This window comes from Paralichthys olivaceus, chromosome 15, assembly GCF_024713975.1.
Source record: "Paralichthys olivaceus isolate ysfri-2021 chromosome 15, ASM2471397v2, whole genome shotgun sequence".
In the NCBI taxonomy this organism is placed as follows: domain Eukaryota; kingdom Metazoa; phylum Chordata; class Actinopteri; order Pleuronectiformes; family Paralichthyidae; genus Paralichthys; species Paralichthys olivaceus.
Genome location: NC_091107.1, coordinates 12,547,591 through 12,568,088, shown reverse-complemented (window position 1 = coordinate 12,568,088; position 20,498 = coordinate 12,547,591). Strand labels below are relative to the sequence as shown.

General features: G+C 41.2%; 1 protein-coding gene across 5 annotated transcripts in view; it reads left to right on the top strand.

Annotated features, from left to right (window-relative positions):
* nrg2a (neuregulin 2a) overlaps positions 1–20,498 on the top strand; it is a 76,862-nt gene that overhangs the window by 35,157 nt on the left and 21,207 nt on the right. For all 5 annotated transcript variants that reach the window (XM_020085937.2, XM_020085935.2, XM_020085938.2 and 2 more), the window contains 2 exons: positions 3,680–3,845; positions 5,470–5,588. In XM_020085937.2, coding sequence (XP_019941496.1) covers positions 3,703–3,845; positions 5,470–5,588 — 262 coding nt within the window. In that variant the 5' untranslated portion in view covers positions 3,680–3,702. The remainder of the gene's footprint in view (positions 1–3,679; positions 3,846–5,469; positions 5,589–20,498) is intronic.

Sequence of the window (20,498 nt, the reverse complement as noted above, 5' to 3'; positions counted from 1 at the left end):
TGTGTTACTCATTGAAAAAAGAGCAGTGAAGTTGTCCAGACATTATTTGACATGAATGTGAAGACTAATATTTAACATCTGCATCACACAGTCTTGATGGACTCCTGTATCTTCATTAGAACTGTATCCTGTAGATGGAGCAGACCACGTTACACATCTGGCCCACTGGGCTGATGAGAAGTGCAGACATGGGTTTCTGTAACTTTTCCAGGCAAAGACAAAGCTTGTTTAATTTGCTTGGCAGGGACTGACCCGTGTCCAGGCGAAGTACTAAACATTTTACTTAATGTTGCAGCCTCATTCCTGCTGTTCTCTTGACTATGACTGACAAGGCGTTCCTCAGGGCAGTGTGCTGAGGCCAGTCTGGCAGAGCTAAAAGTGTGTACGGTGATGGTGTACAGTAGTTCACTTGTTCAGGCTTTGGGACCTTGGACTCGTACATGCCGCTCTGCTCTGCGAGTTTTGTAAGTCATCTGATATAGCAGTAAGAAATAAATAAAGATCAGGTCCTCTAATTGCATTCAAATAAAAGTTACGGTTTATGAAAACTAACATGACACAGGTGTCGTCACCAAACTCTGAGTCATTTCCGACAGCACCACCGATGCAGTGATACAAATGTTATTATTAGTTACCAGTGAAACGTGAAAATAGGGGGATCATGTGAAGGTAAACCATAGGGCACTTTGCAATCCGATCTTTATTTAACATCAAGTCCCATAAAGAAGATTATATTTGCTAAACAACAGAAAGTGTTTAACGAAGAACATCTGGAACAGGAGACTTACTTACGATATACTATTTTTCAGCATTTACAATGTTTTGATTTTATTGTAAATTGTTAAATCTGAACATTATATTTTTTAAACAACAGAAAATGTTTAATGAAGAACATCTGTAACATCAGGGTACTTCTTACAATGGCTGATAAACACACAGCACTTGCAGAGCTGAATTTAAATGGCTTAAATTATAGTATATTTTCAGCCTATAATACTTTAATTTCAATGTCCGGAACCCCTTCGAGACAGAATTGCAGCACAAAGATCCAGCTTGAAAATAAGCTAAATAAAGCCACCAAGTTCCACGGTGCAACGACACATCTGCCTTGTGTCGGAATCTTGGCTTTATTTTCCAAAAGCCATGAATATCATCACTCACATTTTCCAACAGGAAGCAGCACTCGCAGATAAAAGTCCATTGTCCAACCAGCTCGGAAATAATTTTAGTAACAAATAGCTGCTATTGAACTAAAAATACTTGTTTTTCCACTGATCTGTATCTCGTTTATGAGCTATTTTAAATGTGACATTTCACCGTCTTTGATTCCAGTGCAAGTCAGCCCAAAGTGTATGTCAGTCAGACAGACTCGTACTGTAAGTGGCGTTTAGTATCCTGCAATCATCACGCCTGCTTTTAATGAGACTTGCCTTTGTATTTCAAACTGTTGTCACTGGTGCCTTTTAAATGAGGTAAAATTGATGCTGCTTAAGTCAGAGTTCCATTACTTTACTGTGCAAAAATATCAGTAAACATCAATGTATCTGTGAACGCTCTTTCACATTACTTCACAACTCAAGCTAATTAGGAAATATACTGTATTTCTAAAATGAAATTGGTTTACACTGTTCCAAAAAGATCCATGTTTGGCACATACAGCTGTGACCTCCTGTCAGGAGTATCAGTGCTGAGTGACCAGAGGAGGCAGAGCAGTGTTTCAGAGTCTGTTCCGACGAGAGGAAGCCGCGTGAGACACAGGAAACGCTTGCTGCTGTAGATGGAGCTCTTTCAAGTCCACACCTGCAGGACACACTAATTAGAACAACTGGCGGCTGTTGGCACATGAACTTGTGTATGTGGTTGAGGATCAGAAATCAATTTAATAGCATTTAGAATGGTGCATACCAAGGGAATATAGGTCCCTTATGAAACCACTTTTCAATGCATTAGATCCAGATTTATATTTGGATCTGCACCAAATTACACATATTCATAAATATCATTCCCCTAAACATGTCAGATTTTTTTCATCAAGATCCATGAATCATTCTGAGGAATGATCCAGATCCAGTCCAGATCTGCACCAGTGGTTTTTGTGTAATCTTGCCATCTGACAAACAAACTCAGGCACTCAGGCCCAACAGTCACCGTAAATTCAGAATCCGCACCAAATTGCACATTGTCATTGTCATCGGTTCCCTAAATGTTCCTTTTTTCCTTAAGATACATGCATTATTCCCTGGGAAATCAATCTCGCAATGTTTAGGAAAGTAAAAAAAAAAATCCTGCATCTGCACCAAAGTTTAATGAGTTCTTCCCTGACGTGCACCACATCCCTCCATAAGGTTTTGTGGAAATCCTCTCACTTGTTTTTGCGTCATCTTGCAATCAAACAAACTTGACATTACATTGTCATTTACTAACTTGAACCCAGGAAAATGTAAAATCTTCACAGACATTGAAAACTGCTGCATCATTGGTGTTTTTCTCTCATGTAGACATGTCGCATTTACCAGGTCAGTGAAGTAGGACAGTCTTTAAAAAAAGGACATAGGGGGATAATTTTGGTGCAGCCTCTATTTTCCTGTTTAATTTAAGTCATTACCAATGTACAGTAAACTTCATTGTGCTTGTTGTGCTTTGTTTGCTTTGATTGTGCCGCCGTACTCCAGAGGGGACGCACAGCAAACAGCTGTAATTTGTAAGGGCTGCTCAGGTCAGCCTAGGCATGAAATTGTAAATGCTGGAGAGAGAGTCAGTGTGTGTTTGTGTGTACAAGAGGGGGGGTGCATATTAGGCCAGCCCCCGGTTGACCCTTGTTCACCCCGTCTCGCTCCGCCTCGCATGAGTCTTCTCCTAAACATGTGTGCAGCTGTCAGCTGGCGAGTATTGGTGAGTGAGTGTGTTGTATGTTCGTGTACGTGTGTTTGGACAAAGATCACTTTTTTTTAGTTTCAGTGGTTTTTTTCCCCATAGGACAAAAATTAATCACCAAGACCATGATTATTTTTCTTAAACGTTAACATATAACAAACAACGCAGTATAAAATATGCACATAGTCTTTAGAATATTAAAATTGTAAGAAAAATATTAATTATTTCATAGAATTTATAAGGCAAGGTAGTTTTATTTATTTATGAAGTGCATTTCATACACAGAGGTAGATACTAGGTGCTGGACAGGGAGATTAAAAACACAGAGACAAAATTAAAAGAAATATACTTAAAATCAGAAAGCACAGTTTAAAACAAATGTCAAGAAAATAAGATTCAAGAGATTAACGAGTAGCATCAAATAAGATTGTATACAAAAACATACTTAAATTTGTATAAGAAACAGTTTTTTCTGTCTGGCTTAAGAATTGTGATGAAAGGTTTTTCTTATTCATCTTATTATCTTGGTTATATTGCTGTGATGTTAAATATTACTTCAGGTGCTTTTATAGCAGCAAGGCCACAGTGAAATTTGTCCTGTTTATTAGTCTGAGGCAAAGTTGATCTTGTCTCTAACGACAACATCTGGCGGTCACATGAGAGAGCTGTTGGCTCAGTCCACAGAGATGATGACGCTTTCTCCTAAAACACACAATTATACGTCGTGAACCGAACTACAATCAAGTGTGTGTCTGTCGTGATTAATAACATTTAGTCTTTTTTCTTCTCGTTCTGTCTTTTTCAGTTGCGGCTCCAAAGTTAAAACCGATGAGGAATCCAATAATTGTGGACGAGGGAAAACGACTCACAGTAAAGTGTGAGGCCACAGGGAACCCTCTCCCCACCTACAGATGGTTCAAAGATGGCAACGAGCTGAAGAAAAACAAGAAAGTCAAAATAAAGAACAGCCAGTGAGTACAAATCACCCGTGTCCTGTAAACATTACACGGGCGGCGTGAGATGAAAAGAGTCGTAGCTGCTCCAAAGTCGATGAATGTTTGTTGATATCAGTGGACTGTGATAAGGCAGTTTGAAAGAAAGCTGCTGTCTGAAAGTCATTTAAAATCCTCATTAATACAGAAGTGAAATTTGAATATTAATTTGTTATCTGCTGTTATAAACGCTTCATTGTTTGTTTAGCTTTTTCTAAGTTAATGTGTCATCCTTCATTTTCTCTTTTCTCATTGATATACTGAGTAAGATGTAGAAACAACAAAACACATCTGCCCTCAATTTATTCACAAGCTATCACTAGTCAAGTTTTGCTTGTTGGAGTAAAAACAGTGGCTAATGATTGCTAAATAGCTCTGGCTGTATAGCTTTATATCGGGTTAGTGGTTAGGGTTAGAATAGCACTTAATACAGTTCATACCTCCTCCAAGGCTCAACAGTCCTCCTTAATCAAGCTGCACCAGATTTCACACAGTCATAGATATCACCTCCCTAAATGTGCTTGATGTCTTTCATCAAGATCCGTCAATTATTAAAATGGTCCAAAAAAAAACGTTTAAAAAAAACCTCACAATGTCAAAAGAAAGTGGAAATCCATCTGGACCAAAGTTTAAATGTATTGAGTTAATCCCTGACCGATACTGCATCCTTACACCAAGTTCAACGTTAACCTTTGCAGTTGTTTTTGTGTTATATAGTTTACAAACAAACACAAACCAACAGGAAAGGGGTGAAAACGTATTCTCCCTGGTGGAGGTAATTACAAGGTGATATTGGTGACTTCCACTGCTACTGTTAAATTTCATGTTATCATGTTGCAGTCAAACATTTTAGTGATTATTTTTACAAGAGTAAAACCAGATCAAAATGTTTCCTGTTTTGGTCCGATCCATGGATGTATTATCTGAACTGGATGCACAACTTTAAGATGGGGTCCATTCCTTTGGATAATAAACAGCCCTTGAACTCTCAATTATGATGACAATATATGACAAATTAATTGAGAATATTTACACTTTAAAATTCATAACACAGAGAGTTATGGACATGGTTGTAGTTTGAGGTGTCCAGTCTAAAATTTTACAGACATTAATTTAATGAGAGTCATATTCTGGGGGAAAATGCTTTTTGTGTTGCAGGATATATTTTTGTTGCAGGGCCACAGTTGGCCACTAAATTAACAGCATTGTTAGTGGTGCCACAGTATCCAGCCAACTAATGCATCCATGGTCCACTCTCTGTCAGTCAGGACGGCTAATTAAAATATTATGAAGGCATCTTTTCATTATGCTTTTATCCTGTAACAATCCCACATGACCACAGTTGCTTCCAGTGGAACGTCCTTGATGATGCACTGTGTAGATGCTACACTTATAATCCTCTGCTCTGTTTTTGTAAAATGTTTTTCTCTTTCAAATGTGGCGTCAGACGAAGTTATTACACGTGTATGGGAGCAGAGAGGTTGTGCCACGCTGCTGCTCTCCCCTTGTCTGTCCCCTGTGTTTCCACTTGTTGCATTTCCATGCTATTTCCTCCCTTCCCCCGATTCCCCTGACTCAGCTGTGCAAGTGTTTTCTCCCACAGGAAAAACTCCAAAGTCCAGATCAGCAAAGCAAAACTGGAGGATTCTGGGAATTACACATGTGTGGTGGAGAACCTGCTGGGAAAGGAAAACTCCACTGGCACCGTCAACGTCCAAAGCTGTGAGTACCAACTCCTAAGCAACAAGTGAAGTGGCGCAGATGTACTGGCGTTGTTTTTGCTGTTGTGACTGTTCTCTTGCCAATTGAGAGATCCAGAGGAGCCATCGCAAACAGGCATGTAACTATGGTAACATGCATGAATAACAACTGTCCACACATGTTCCTCCGGGCCCATTAATCAGTGGAACAGTGCATAGTGCTCAAGAGTTGAGTGGCATTTACATGCATTGTATGGTGTGACCTCTTGGTTCATCATTCACTGCCATTAGCAGGAAGTGTAAAAATCCAGCGACGACAAACGCAGCAGACTACAGAGTATAATTCTAAAACATAGCTCGACAGAATATGAAAGTTGCAATAAAGAAATCTTAAGCGTGTGTGACAGAATTATACTATACACTCTCTCAGTAGCTGTGTGTGTGAGTTTTGCAGAGTGCTGTAGCAGATGAAAGAGTTTTGATAACAGCTGTCTCCATTTGGTGAGGTGGTGAGTTTGTGTTTGTTCCAACTAGTGTGTGTGTGTGTGTGTGTGTGTGTGTGTGTGTGTGTGTGTGTGTGTGTGTAGCTGCTGAGGGTAGCTTGTTGTCTGAGTGGATGGAGCCGCTATAAGAAAAAAAAAAAAGATGTAAAGGCCTTGCACAGCTGAAAAATTTAAGGAAGGACTTGATGTTATCTGGTGCTGGACTGTCAAAGAACTGTACGGCTGGTTGTCTGGCACACATGAGTCAGAAAAAGTGCTTGATGTGCTCGAGGAACCGCAGCTTCCTGTCGGCATGTTGAGTTCACCTGGATCTTCTAACTGAAGACTGCTGATAATGTCCCGACATAGATACAGTGAAGAGGCTGTGGCGTTGGACAGTTTCTGTGCAGTGTTTTTTATAAATACTTTAGTTCTTATTGATATTTTCAACATTTATACAGTTATATAGAACACAAAAACAAGACAGCCGCTTAATTTCATCCATTCTCTCAGTTTTCGTCAACTACCTCGGTTTTTTTGTGTCGCTGTTTCCAGCTCCGACATTTTCTATTGACCGTCACCTTTTTTAAGTATTAATTTAATGCACAAAAAATGCATCTTGGAGCTTTTTGACCGTGTCACATTAAGGAGCGTGCTTAGCGGCATATTTTTTCATGAACTAAAGTAACAATGATGATAAACAGTATTTGTCCATACATTCACTATACTGCATTGCTTCTGGAGAATCAATGAGTTAAAAAAATAATGATGCACCAAGGGAGGTTTTTCTTATCACACTACAGAGGAGATACTTTCATTCTCATCGCTGACCTTGACAACAGGCGGATTCTTTATTTTTTTTGTAGACATCCTCACACTGGCATGAGAGGTGTAGCTGCTGAGGGAAAAGGGAGGGACTGGAGTTTAGCCATCACTCAGTGTCCTTGTATTCACATTCAGGCACAGTAATCACTCCCCTTCCTCGCTGTACATTTGTCAGGGCCACCTTTTGGTGCCATTGTTTACTGTTAACACACCTAAGCTGCATGGGCTGCATTGTTTGAGTATAGCAGCTATTTTCATATAAAGAAAGGGCCCATTGTGCTCAAAAAGGCAGAGATCCTCTGAATAACTCCAGGTTGAAAGTTTGATTTCCACCAAACAATTGTAAAATGAAGAAGTCATCCATCTTGCAGTTTAAATGGGCATGCACATTTCTTCAATTTTATTTTTCCGACATGTAAAAAGCCTCGGCAGAGTTTTATAGCCAGATCGTGTGACTTATACTGTACGCTTGTTATGACACTTGGCTTTATTCCAGTGTCGTGATATATTTCCTTTTACTCACAAGCTTGTAATATCGAAATAGGAAGTGACTCGAGATTACAAGTCATACATGCAGCGCTCACATTTATGAAATATTTATTTGATAGACAGTAATCACTGACTCACAATCATGTTTAATGGCAATTAAATGAAATAGGTTAAATCGTGCTATGCGCCCAGCAAAGGTCGGGGGAATCCCTGGTGGTAGCACCTGTTTGCCTGCGTGTTTAATGAAGGCTTATGAACTGTAGTGGCCCATGAAACTCTATATGATGATCCTTGCAGGCAAACGTACTGGTAATACAGCAATATCAAAGCAGATCTAATATTACAAAGCAATGAACAAGTAGGCCATGATGCACAGTAGCCATAATGGATAGAACTTCAACGTGCAATGATACAGAACACAAGTGTGCTGTGTTTTCACTCACACTCTGTAAGAAGAGGAAAACGTGATATCACTGCATCTGCTGCAAAATGTGGGCTACGTTTTGATGCTTAAGCTGATGCTAAAGAGTATGTGTATACTTTTACCTTGAATCTCATACATATTTGCCCATTTGTGTGTTTGTGTGTCTGCATGAAGCATCCATGTGTGTTCTTTGTGCGACTGTCTGTCAGCCCTGACATTCACTTTAATCACTCCTGGATATTCCAACAATGGCATCATTGTATGTCCTATAATGTGCAGTGATCGCAAGATGTCTGTCTCTTGTGTGTTTGTGCCTGAGTGTGTTTGTGCAAATGTGTTTGTTCGCCTTTCAATAAAACAGTCCCATTGTGTTACAAGAGCACGCCTAGTTCCGTCATGCTTCAGGGGAGAAGGCAAGACAGGGCAAATCGGGGGAGGTATGGCCATAGGCAGGGGGAGGGCTCCACTGGAACTACACACGTCAATATAGGGAAATGGCAGCAAATTGTGCACATTGCTGTGGTCATCATGTGCCGATGAATGGCTGGAATGGACAGATGCTGGACAATCAATGATTCAGACAATAATGGGATTTCTCAGGTTGGGGTTGAAAAACAAACGTGTTGCTTTGCTTGATTTCAATGCAGAGGACTTGTAATGTGCTTAGAACGAGAGCTGCTTCTCCTCCTGAAAGTCTTAAGAGAAATGGCTATTGTGTTAAAGGGCTGCAGTGGAGTACGCTCGCCTGCTGCAGTATGTTGCCGAAGCAGCATGTAGCCGCAGTATTATCTGTGTATGTGTGCCTTCTAGGGAAGGAGAGCGAGGGGAGGGGTGCAGATGTAGATGGACAGAGAGAGCAAAAAAAAAAAAGAAGAGAGCGTCCATAAAGGGGAAGGGGGGGGGGGGGGGGGGCAAATGAGGGGAATTCATGACAGAAAGCAGACGGGGTGGAGAGCAAGAAGGGAGGGATCAGAGGAAGACTGAAGAAGAGAGGGAGAAAAGTATGAAGAGGATGAAGACAAGAGCCCGCTGTGTTGCAGAGAAGACTTTCACACCCATTTTAGAATGCAGTTAGTGCTCACACAGCTTTGTCTGAGGCACTATCCCACTGTATCTGATGTCCACAGTCAGGTGCCAGGTACAGACCTCTTTTCTACCTGTGCTGTAACCACTCACAGTATCTGGCATGCTAGCACAACTCGACTGTGCTTTATCAATGTGAGGTTGCTCTCCTAAGAGATATCAGACCCGGACACAGAAAATGAACGATTAGAGATGATCAAGTGAAAACAGCAGCTCGGCACGGCGGCATCATTCTGACCCTCTCCGTGGGGTACAGTGTAGCACATGGCTGTTCCAGCCTGCTGCCTGCTCGGGTAAAGGCAGACTTTGTGAAACCATCACTCAGCTCCACCACATGGTGAATACAGGCCACCACAGCCCATCTCAGCAGCTCACACAGGCTCCTGCACTGCACTGATTTGAGTTAGTGTTGTGTTAATGTGTGTGTGAGGATAGTTTTAAAATAGGTTTTTACATCAGTTTATTACATTTCAATATTTTATCTAAAGTTTTGGGGTTTAAATATACCTATTTTGCATCTGATTGTTTTTAAATGGAAAAACGGAGGCATTTCATCTACGAGTTTGAACAAAGGCACTTTGACGTGATCTCAACATCATCAAATACACAAGGAGTGCCAAACGAACCTGACAACTTGCTCTTAATAAGAGCTGCTTTCACATTCCTCAAATAAAAAGTCACTTTAATGCCAAATGTGTCATATAAAAGAGTTTGTGAAATCGCTGCCGCATGCTATGAAAGGCAAATTAACCCTTTTTGCTGATAGTGCATGTGGCCATTAATCAACACGTATCAATATTTGTGTAGCAAGACTAATGCAACATCCTTGTATCTCTGAGCCGAATTGGTTCATCGTAGGTGTGTACGTCGCCTTGGGTGTGAAATAACAAGTTCAGGGCTGAACCTAAACCCAAAGTTAAACCCCTCACGCATATTAAAGCACATACAGCACTTTGTGGCCTCATGCCAGCCGTTGAATGATTGGATGTGTTTAGGGATTTTGTTCATGTCTTTTTGGGTAGCCAATAGAAGAGAAACACGTGCTGTCAGTCTATGTGGAATTATTCAGCACGGATAGTTGGACGTTCTGCTGAGTAGCTTGTCATCGATGTCTCAGCCGTAAGACTCATCTTCTCTTTGGCTGCACTTTAGCAACATGAGATAGATCAATCATTGGATCAATGTTTAAGTTCTTTTCTGAAGCCACAAGGTTTTCTTCAATTTTTTTCGTATTTTGCCAACTTCAGAATTGTTTCAAAATGTATAAAAGTATAAAGGATGTGTGGGTGTTTCCTGGTGGTCTAAACTATCATGTGTCTGTTTTAGCTGTTTCTGTAACAATTGCTCTTGCTTTTCCAGAGCGATGTTTTCAGCCTCATGCACAACACCCCCCCAGAGTAGAGGGCCAGGGACCATTTGTTGTCCATGTGGTCTGACCTCTACCCTGTAATCAGTCTGGCATGGTAAGACCTGCTGGCCTTCAGCGCAGCGGTGTAGTATATCATCAACTGTTTTCTATAAGGCCAGTGTGAAGGAGCAGCGCTAGTCAAAGTTTGCTCGGCTCCACGTGGCTTCAGATTAAGGCCTGCCATTATCCTACAGGCTGCTGTGTTGTGATAAGCGCTTGTGAGGCAGTCATGTGTCTGCGGGCTGCAGGTCACATCCTTGGGGGGTGCTGTGCACAGCTCCACTGAGAGAGTGTGTGAGCGTCCAGGAATGTGTTGATGGAAATCACAGCTGAACATATGATTGCTCCAACCTCAGCAGTCATGCTGGGGCCCACCAGCAACAATTTTGCGCACGCACGCACACACACACACACACACACACACACACATGGGCCCCCACGCACACACATTGGTGCACAGATATACACGTGCACATACGTTTACACGCTTTCACTCCCCATCCTGAAGTCAAACACAGTGCCCCCACACCGCCGCACCCACAGCACTAAACCTAAGGCTAAAAACAACATTTTAGAAACCATTTGTTGAGAAAGAAACTTTACAGGGTCCCAAAGAAACACTTGCCACTTTTAACTCATATCACAGTTAGATCTCTGCTTCCAGTTACCTCATCCATCACATCTCATACATGCTGAATCTGTCCACAGCAGTGAATGTACAGTTTCATGTGCAATTCATCAGTTCATCACACAGCCACTGATTAATCAATTATGTGTTGATATCGTCCTGTTAAGAATTAAAGCTAGGGTTGGCAATCCTGGCAAAGCTAGAAAGAGCAGGCTACACTTTGAAAATATGCAACCGATACACCCCCCTCCCATCATCTGTCTTATCAAAGCTATGCCGCCAAAACACACAAACATGCGCTGACTGACAACTGCTAGAAGATGACTTTTACATGACTCGCTTGTTAACATCTGACTATCGTCTCTGCTTCAGTGGTGTATGTCTTTCGGGTTTGTGAAGACCCAGCTAATGCATAGTAAGAGCACATGCAGGGTGCATGCAGGCAGGCAGGTCAGTTAGTGACTGACAGGTTTGCCAGCCAATTATTTCATTGGGTTGGATGGAAATGATTGGTCGTGTTTATTACAGTCTAGTGAGGGCCACAGACAATGGCTTTTTGTCCTCTATTTTTTGGCAACTTTATTTATTGATGGCTCTCGGGACGTGAAGAGGATTTAAACAAATACAAAGCAACTTACCAACCCTACTTTTAAAGGATGATTGATAGACCCAATGTAGTTTAGAAAACCAGACAATTTCACATGTTTCGTGTGTCATTAAATGGTCATTTCCAAATAATGTCATAAAATCCTGCTGGCCATATTGTCTTTGCCTTTATAGGACACAGCTCCGAGGAGTCTTTGTTGTACTATTTCAGATTAAACTTCGTTATTAGAGCGTATGTGTTATGCCCAAGGTACCCTTAAATCTAAATCATGAATAAAGAATCATTATTTGTTAACTTGCCATTTTAGCCTGGTTAAAATCATGTTCAGTGCCCTTTATAGTCGGGTTCACTCCTAATATTTGCTGAGGATAGTTTGGGTCACGCAGATGACATCACAGTCACTAGAAAAACAAACTCCCATAACTCTTTTTCTGTTTTCTTCCAGTAAGTCTTTATATCTGTTCCACGTAAGTGAAACATTACAGTAAGTGCTACTTTGAATCAGATAAACAACAACTTCCTTCTCTCCTTCTGTGTCTCTCTTTTAAAAACAAAACTTACTCACCCCTACTACGCAAGCAACAAGATAAACTCATCTCTAATGACGCTACAGGATGTTAGTTGTGGCCGTGGCTGAATGCGGAGCATCTGTAAGCCAGTCAATTGTATTGATCGCTGTGGGTAAGCAATGGGAGCAGCAGCAGCCATGTCTGGGAGGAACAGGCCTTCACATCTGCCAAGCGGCCTGTATTTACAGGCCACTGGAGAACAGCTTGTCAGGTTCTGCAGATCAAGCCGCCGCCGCTATTAGTCATGCCCACTTTTTCAAAATTATACTCAGTCCTGGGGTCTGGACAGACATTCCTCCGAGGTGGCCCTTCTTGATTGCTCTGGAATCTCAGGTCTTGTCAGTTGGCGGGTTTGATGGCAAAATCAGGATCCAGTTCAGGCTCTGTGGAGCAAATAGGATATCGTAATCTAAAAAACACACACAGCAGGAAACACACTGTTGTTAGACTGCTGTTTCTGAAATTCTGGTTAATGTCTGCCTTCTCTCAGGATCTGCTTCTGATTTAAGTCTTTGGAAATCAAGCAACAAACATTCTTAAAAAGTTCATCGGAAATATATTAAAGAAAGAAGAATCTTTTTGTTGCTCTGTCTTAAGTTTTGAGAACAATATATAGTGTCCTGCATCGACACAGAAAACCAACAGTTTAAATGATTACCATAGTCCATGTTAAAGTGTTATCCCTGTTAATGAGATGTTATTACTTGTCTGACATCACATCTTACCTCACGACAGCTGGAGGCTGTCAGAGTTCAGACCTTGTTTTGAAGTTCACCCACAACAATATTTAGTTCTGGGTGCAGTCATAAAATCGTCACTTCGCCCACACTAGTGTCTTGTTTTTGTTTATCATCGGGACCTCTCTGTGTTAGTGGGCAGCATCCGGTACGGTGGGAAGATCCAGAGTAAACGAAAGAAGTTTATGTCACGGGGCGGACAAACGCCCACGGCTTCGTATAAGCACGCATCATGCTGTCATGCAGCATCACTGAGACATCGTGCTTCAGATGGGCTCAGTGTTTACATGCGCCACGGGACAGAGGAGGACTTGAACACTATGAATATCAGCCAATGGAATCTTACATTAATAATTTTTAATGAATAATTTATTAGATTTTAAATTCTCAGACAGTCTAGCGTGAGCTTGTTGTGTGCCTCAGAAGAAAGACACGTCTGGATGTTTTACCAAATCTTTTGGTATGTGGGTGTACACATTTTCATTAGCACTGCAGCTTGGGTATGTGCTTTTTCATTATGTGTGGAATAATTGTATGTAATAACACTTGCTATATGGGCACCTGAGCAAAACTGCTGCAACAATTATGAGAGAAATTCCCAAATACTGATTTTAGTCTTCATTTAAAAAATATATATTTATGCCTTTTCTTGACACAACAATTGGAGGAAAGATTACAGAGCCGTCCTTCCAACCCCAGGTTAATCCGTCAGAGGACGAGTAATGTGAGGTGGCTGACGTGTAAAACACACATCAGCTCTCTAATATGTCAGTAATTCATTGCATATGGACAATGGCTATGCCTGGTATGAGTCACTGGCTTTGATGTGTATGTGCTAATGTGTTGGAGAAGATGCAGCTGTTGAAACCCGTCATGTTTAAGATTCAAAGAAAAAAAGAAGTAAAAAAAAAAAAAGAAGAAATAAAACAACTCTAAAAGTAGCACTAACCCTAACAATCCAATGTGATAAGCGGGCGCTCTCAATCCAATCTTTTTGCGAAGAACAACTTAGTTATTGAAAATCAAACCACATCTCACTTGTTAGGGTATCCAGTAATCTGGCCGTGTTATGTGGGACACTTAAGCCCCTCAGTGTGAATGAGTGAGGATATTGCTATGTGTGCGGACGGAAGCAGCTGTTACACTTGAAAAGCTGAGTGATGTGAGCAGGAGGTGACATGAGCTTCTTGCTGTGTGCGGGGCTTTGTTAACTCTTCTTGGGGCTCGGGACGAAACCTATCTGGGCCTTAATTTAATAGCATAATAAAAGATTTCCATTCAGCCGCCCCTCAGCTGTCCTGGTGGTCTATTTCCTGATGGTGACCCCAACTGTGGGTGACTGTGCTGGATTCGGTTCCAGATAACGAACAAGCAACTGCTGTGTTTGTTGATACGAGGAAAAGATATTGGCCCAAAAAAATTATTAGGCATGATCTGTCGTAAAAGATTGCTTGTACTGAGTCAGTAATAATTTGCAGTTGCTTGGAAGTCCAGCGAGCAGAGAACAGGTCTGTGAGTAAACCATTGTCTCCCCACATCAAACAGAATCCCTGTTCCTGTTTCCTTGTGCTCGAGTTTTCTTTGAGCGCCAGAGAAACATATACTTACCATTCCACTGCTTGAAGGTCAGGAGCGCAGTACTATAGTTTGCTTGCCACAGCTGTGCTTCATCCTAAACCTCCCATTACTCCATCATGCTTCTTCCCTTTGTCTGTGATTTTGCAACTACGTTCATCACATCGTCGTGTCTGTCGGGGTGACCAAGTTCTCGGATCCTCCGAGAGCAGCGGGCACGTCTCCCTTTTGGAGTGTGCAGGTGTGGAGCATGGAGGGAACGGGTTTTGCTTTAATTACTGATACACTCACGGTGAACTCATCCTTTAGTATACAGAGAGCGGGCAGCCTGACAAAACAGCAGTGCCTGTTTTCAGGAACGTACAGCGAGTGTGGGTGGTGTGTGTATATAAGAGTGAAGGAGGGCTGTAGCACACACACATATGCACGCAGGAGATTGTGTGCTTTCGGGCTTTTCAGGGGAATAGCAGTTTGAAAACCTTTAGACCCAGCAGCTGGCCACTACTGTAGCTCTGAGCACAAGACCCAAATAAGGACCTGTGGAAAACGCCTGTATCTGGTACAAGGTTGCAAAGTCTGCCCTTTCTCAGAAATGACGGCCAGCTGTTGAAGATGGAGGACAATAAGAAAACATGGTTACTTCACATTTTGTCCTTGTAAAGTGGTTAAATTATATTGTTCATATAATATTCATAGATTATATTTAACTAATTAAGAGCTAAGGTGCAGAATAAAAACAGGGTTTCCTGAAGAGCTGGCAACGTATAGAATCAGTTTGATTTTCTCATCCTCTGAAGCAGATAGAGACAAGGAATAGGAAACATATGATAGCTTAAACTTGACATTTTGCCTCAAACATGTCTCTTACCAACTGAGCCTTGAACAGTGGGTTAGCGCGCACATTGTCAGGATCTTTCTCATTGTTATTTTAATCATTGTTTTTGTCAATGAAACCATGTAATCCACTTCAGTGTCACTCCCCCCACTTGGACCATCAGCCATTGTCTGAAACACCACAATCATACCTTTTTTACAGGCTAATAGAGCTAACCAATAAAAAACGACATGGCCCATAATGCATTCCCACAACTACTTGAGCAAATCACAATATATTTAATTAGTCACATGTCTTGAATCGATGACATCATAAATGGACTCGCAAACATTGGACTCTGTGAAAGCTACATAAATGCAGTCTTAAAGCTATATACACACTGTTGTGTCGGTTCTTAATGCGTTAAAGGTTTTTAAACACTATTCATTGCCCCTAGATGTCGCACCAGCAGCATCTTGAACCAAAACAAATGCCACACCTTCCTCCACCGATCATGTTCTCAGCAAAGTGTTTCCAACACAGTCTATTGGTTTTGTGACCCCAGTAAAAAGCTACACAATCAAAATGAAAGAAGTTATGTTTTGTAGATGAGAGCCAAAAAACAACCCAGCCAGCTGCTGTACACACCGGTAGAAATTATCTGTTGCGTTTCATCCGGGAGTCGGTGTTGGAGACTCTGTATGAGACGCTTCAGTCAATAAATACGACTTCTTAAGACTCAGTTCAAGGTTTTTTTCTCACCTTCTTGAGTGTAGCACACACCCATGGCAGCTAGCAGCTATGTCACAGCCACACCATGCAGTTTGAAGCCAATATGCTGCCTAACATTAAGTTGTGTAAAGGCACCTCGGTGAGAAGGTGACAGTGGCTACATTGTTTTTGCTCTGAAAGACGTCACAGTGCAGAACATTATCGGTGTTTACATCACTGCCAATCAGAGTTGGAGCCATCTTACTTTATAAACATTGGGATGGCCAAGAGTTTCACAGGGAGGGACTCACATGCACAAACATGAACGCATGCCCAGGCCGGCTACCAAAACAAACAACACACACTGAGGGAGGGTGACCTCTCTGCTCAGGATACATTAATCCTCCATATCTTCACGTAAAAAATGGGATATACACATATATATATTTAAAAAACGTTTCTGTAGTTTCTGTACGTAGCCTCTCTAGGGTCTTTTCTGCTTCTCTCTTCAATCTTTTTCAAACCAGCAAGTTTTTGCTGACTCTGCTGACCTCACATTTAAATCCTATAACTTTTCCCAGTGGTGGTGTTTGATTAGATTGAAGATTTTATTAAAATCAGACGGATTTCTATAGATTCTCTCTGGCTAATTTGACCAATTATTTTTGCAAGTAATTCAAATTAAAAGCAGAGTCGTCTCATGAAGATAAATTCATTTATAAATTGGGTCAGTCTATAAAGTGTTTACATTAAATGCCTCACAATAAATCCCTTGCAGTGGCAAAAACTTGAACAAAAAGAGCAAGCATGCAATATTTCCACATTTCTTAAAGACGTCTCCTGTTCAACAGCAGATGTGAAGGACCTGGCACATGGTGCAGGAACACAAGAGTATTTACACAGATTATTTCATCTGGCCCTCGAACGTGTCCCCTTCAAGTCACATATTTACTTCTCTGACTTTTATAACTAGTGTTGCTGTCTGTCAGGTGAGTTTAGACAGGAAGAATGGCTTTATCATGGACAACCAAAGGTGTCTTAGAAAAGAAAATCGACCAGATTGGTGCCGTGATTTTAGTCTTTGGAATAATTTGTATTTGCGATTCATGTCTTAGCATTCATCCCTGCAAGATAAAAATCCCAGTATCTCTGAATTCTTTCACCTTTTGCCTGTTAGGTTAAGGTCTGACGGAACAAAAGCATCTTAAGACTCAGGATGCAACAGCAGCTGAAAGAACCATGCTGCAGCCCAAGCTGCTCCTGAATAGACAGAGTGGGGAAGCAACCCTGTCTGGAACTGGGCCACAGAAAACACCATGTGTCACTTTGTTGCCAACTGCACACACACTGGTGCCCGCCAGCAGCCGTACCAGCACCCGTTTCTGCACCCGCACTGTACCCTGCCCTTCATAAGTGCACTTCTTTTGCAGTGCATAAGCAGCTGTTGTGCAATCGCTACACTGGGCTGCTCTTTGATTTCACTTCAGTGCTGAGATGATTGAGGCAGACAAGACCAGGCATATCAGCTATGTGACTGAAAAATGGTAAGAGGAGACAAGAATATAAAAGAAGACACACTGGTTGTGGCAGTGGCAGAAAGAGTGGGTGGTAGATTAATGCTCCTGGCAGGATCCATTTTGTTCATTTCTAAACATTCCTGTTTCATACTGTAGTTGTTTGAATTGTGGATAATTTCCTATTGAAGAAAAAAAAGCTTTAAGTGCACTCTCATTCATAATGGGTTCTTTTGTGTGTCTTACCTACAGTAAATAGTACTTTAATTCCTCTTTGGGTATTTGACATGAAATTTCTTTGAATTCAGAACACAATGTTTGAAGACACAGATCCTGGATGTTGCTATTGATTGGGTGTGCCTATGTGTGGAAATAGGTGCATGCTTATTTTATGTTGGCTTTGGCAAGTTGGGATATTTTCCATCCGAGGCTCCTGAAGACAAATCTTCGTTTGCTGTATCTCATCCTTACTTCTGTTGCTGCTGCATTTGTCAGAACTTGAGCTCCTGTCAAAAAAGTTTGACGCTCTAAATCTGAAAATAAAAACTCATATAGTTTGTGTCATTTATTATTTAATCAACAAAATTTTAATGGGAAAGTGTCATACTTTCATGCATATGCTGCATGCTGCAGAGCTTTTTTCTGGTACATAAAACTGGCTTGTGGAAAAGCTTGTCTGGGTGGCAGAGTCATTACATAGATTTTTATGTGACCGCTGAAGGGTCTGTACTTAAGACATTTCTCACTCACCCATCCGATTGTTATGGCCTGTCTTTAATTTTTCCTCCTTGTTTGAATTGTGACGATGATCTTCATGATCTGATAAAACAAAGAGTGAAAGCCTCTGATATTGTGGATCGTGAAATTGCAGTATGGTGCCACCTGTTGACACATTAATGCCCAACTATATTTCTTTAATTTACATCATGCAATTAACACATATAAAAAAAATGTTTTACATATATTTATGTATTCACATGGCTGATAAAGGATGGGAATATTTATTTCCTTCACATACCTTCATCCACTTAGGCTTCCCTGCAGAAATGTCTGACTGTCAGAGCTGGACCAGGTCTGCACACTCGCTCACTGACACTCCCAAATAGGCTACATAATTTATACTTTTTATCTTGATAACATTGCTTTTGAGAATGAAAACACAAAGCCATAACAAAGTCCAGATGGATCCACCACTCGCTGAATAACTGCCCTGGCTTTCTCCCTGCACAGAATCAAGACTGTTGTGTTGTGAAAATGGCTTTCTGTTCAATTGCAGTGCAGAAGTGAAAAAGATTAGGCCAAGCTGAAGTAAATTATCAACATTTGTCATAAATTAGAGAGACGTCTATAACTCTGCACCCCTGACAGGCCAATTGAAAATGTATTTCACGACACAACTTGGCTTTCAGGTCGGGGTTTGTGAGGGCTAGGACTTTTTTTGTTTGCTGCATGTGCACAGGGTATCTCGAGAGGAAAAAAATGTGCAATGGGGACCTCTCTTTTCATTTTTACGATTTTCCTAGAATCCTTTGGAGAGCGTGGAAAGACAGACATGTTTATGAAGGTTTCCAGATGGTCCTGCTTGCACCCCCAGCTTTTCTCTTCAGTTCTTTGGCCATGAAGGATTAATCAAAGTCAGTGGCAAGGCCTGATGGCTAAACACTGTGGCTCTCTGCTAACCCAGAGGGAACCTCTCCCAAGTCTCAAACTTAGATTCAGCCCCTGGGCTACAGAACCAAGGAAAGTTGAAACCTGAGGTTAAAGAAAGCGAACAAACTTAACTAAAGCTTGGCCAAATAAGTGCAGATAAACAAACTCTGCCCCTCACTCCATTTACCCGCTCGGCTGAGTCAGCCTCGTCGAATACACCTGAACTCTGGTCCCCTTTGTGAGGTGGGGGTTTGTGCTGCATGACTGCAGACAGACAGCACCATATGGCGTGGCGGAGAAATGCACCAGAACAAATTGATGGAAGTTGAGTCATTGAGACTCAGGTATTTTATGCATTCTCTCTTACATGTAATGATTTTAATCATTCAGAGTTTGGTGTCATTTTGGACATGAGTCCTTTCTTTGCGATTGAATGATTTACACTGCGATGTAAGGTGAGTAAAAAATTTCCTCATCAGAATAAAGTGTTTTCTTTTATCAACCCTTTTTAGCCTCATTATCAAATGGCTCTAGGGGATAGATGCTGATGAAAGGGCTGTCTAGATAGATAATGACAACCAATAAAAAGAACACACACACTCGGAAAGTTAGGATAAAGTTATTTTTGTGTAATGCTGCTGCAGAATGTTCTTTTGATTATCACTTTAAACACAAAATAGAGAAAACTATCTTTTAGTTGGCTGGAATAACATGAGCAGGACTTGGTTTGTATCATACACACACTGTCGCTTTTGTGAGCCCCACTATAAGCAATGAAACTAATACACAGTTTATAAGTGATACATGACAATGCAATACACTCTTAGGCATTTTTTTATTTGAGACACATGCAGAAACACACTGTCACTGTAACCCGTGTGTCATGCAGCTGCTCTGCATCACAATGATGCTCAAGCAAAGCATTCGCTACACATGTTATTACACCAACTGTCAACACAAATGGCTGTGGTTTGTTCACCGCAGCGTCACTAAATGACACACATGAGTCCACTCAACACAATATACACATACAATAACTTGCAATGCAGTATACAGTGTATATATAAGAGCATAGTAACATATACAACTCAAGTCATCACATCAATTAGCCTTCCTTACTGTATATATTTACACAACATTATTTAGTGAATCCTCCTCAGACAAGAGCTAGAAGGGGATATTATTTAGAACCAATTCAGTTAAAAAACACAAATGCAATGACATTTAAAATTTTTTATTAAATTCTACTGACACCCACCACACACGATCAAACTAAGATTGCGATAAGACGCATTCACACATGCATTCAAACAAGGACACTTACATATGTGGCCTGGAGATGCCAGGGTTAAACCACCCAGCCTCTGATTAGTGAGCGACCTGCTCTCCCTCCTGAGTCCCACCCACCTAAAATAC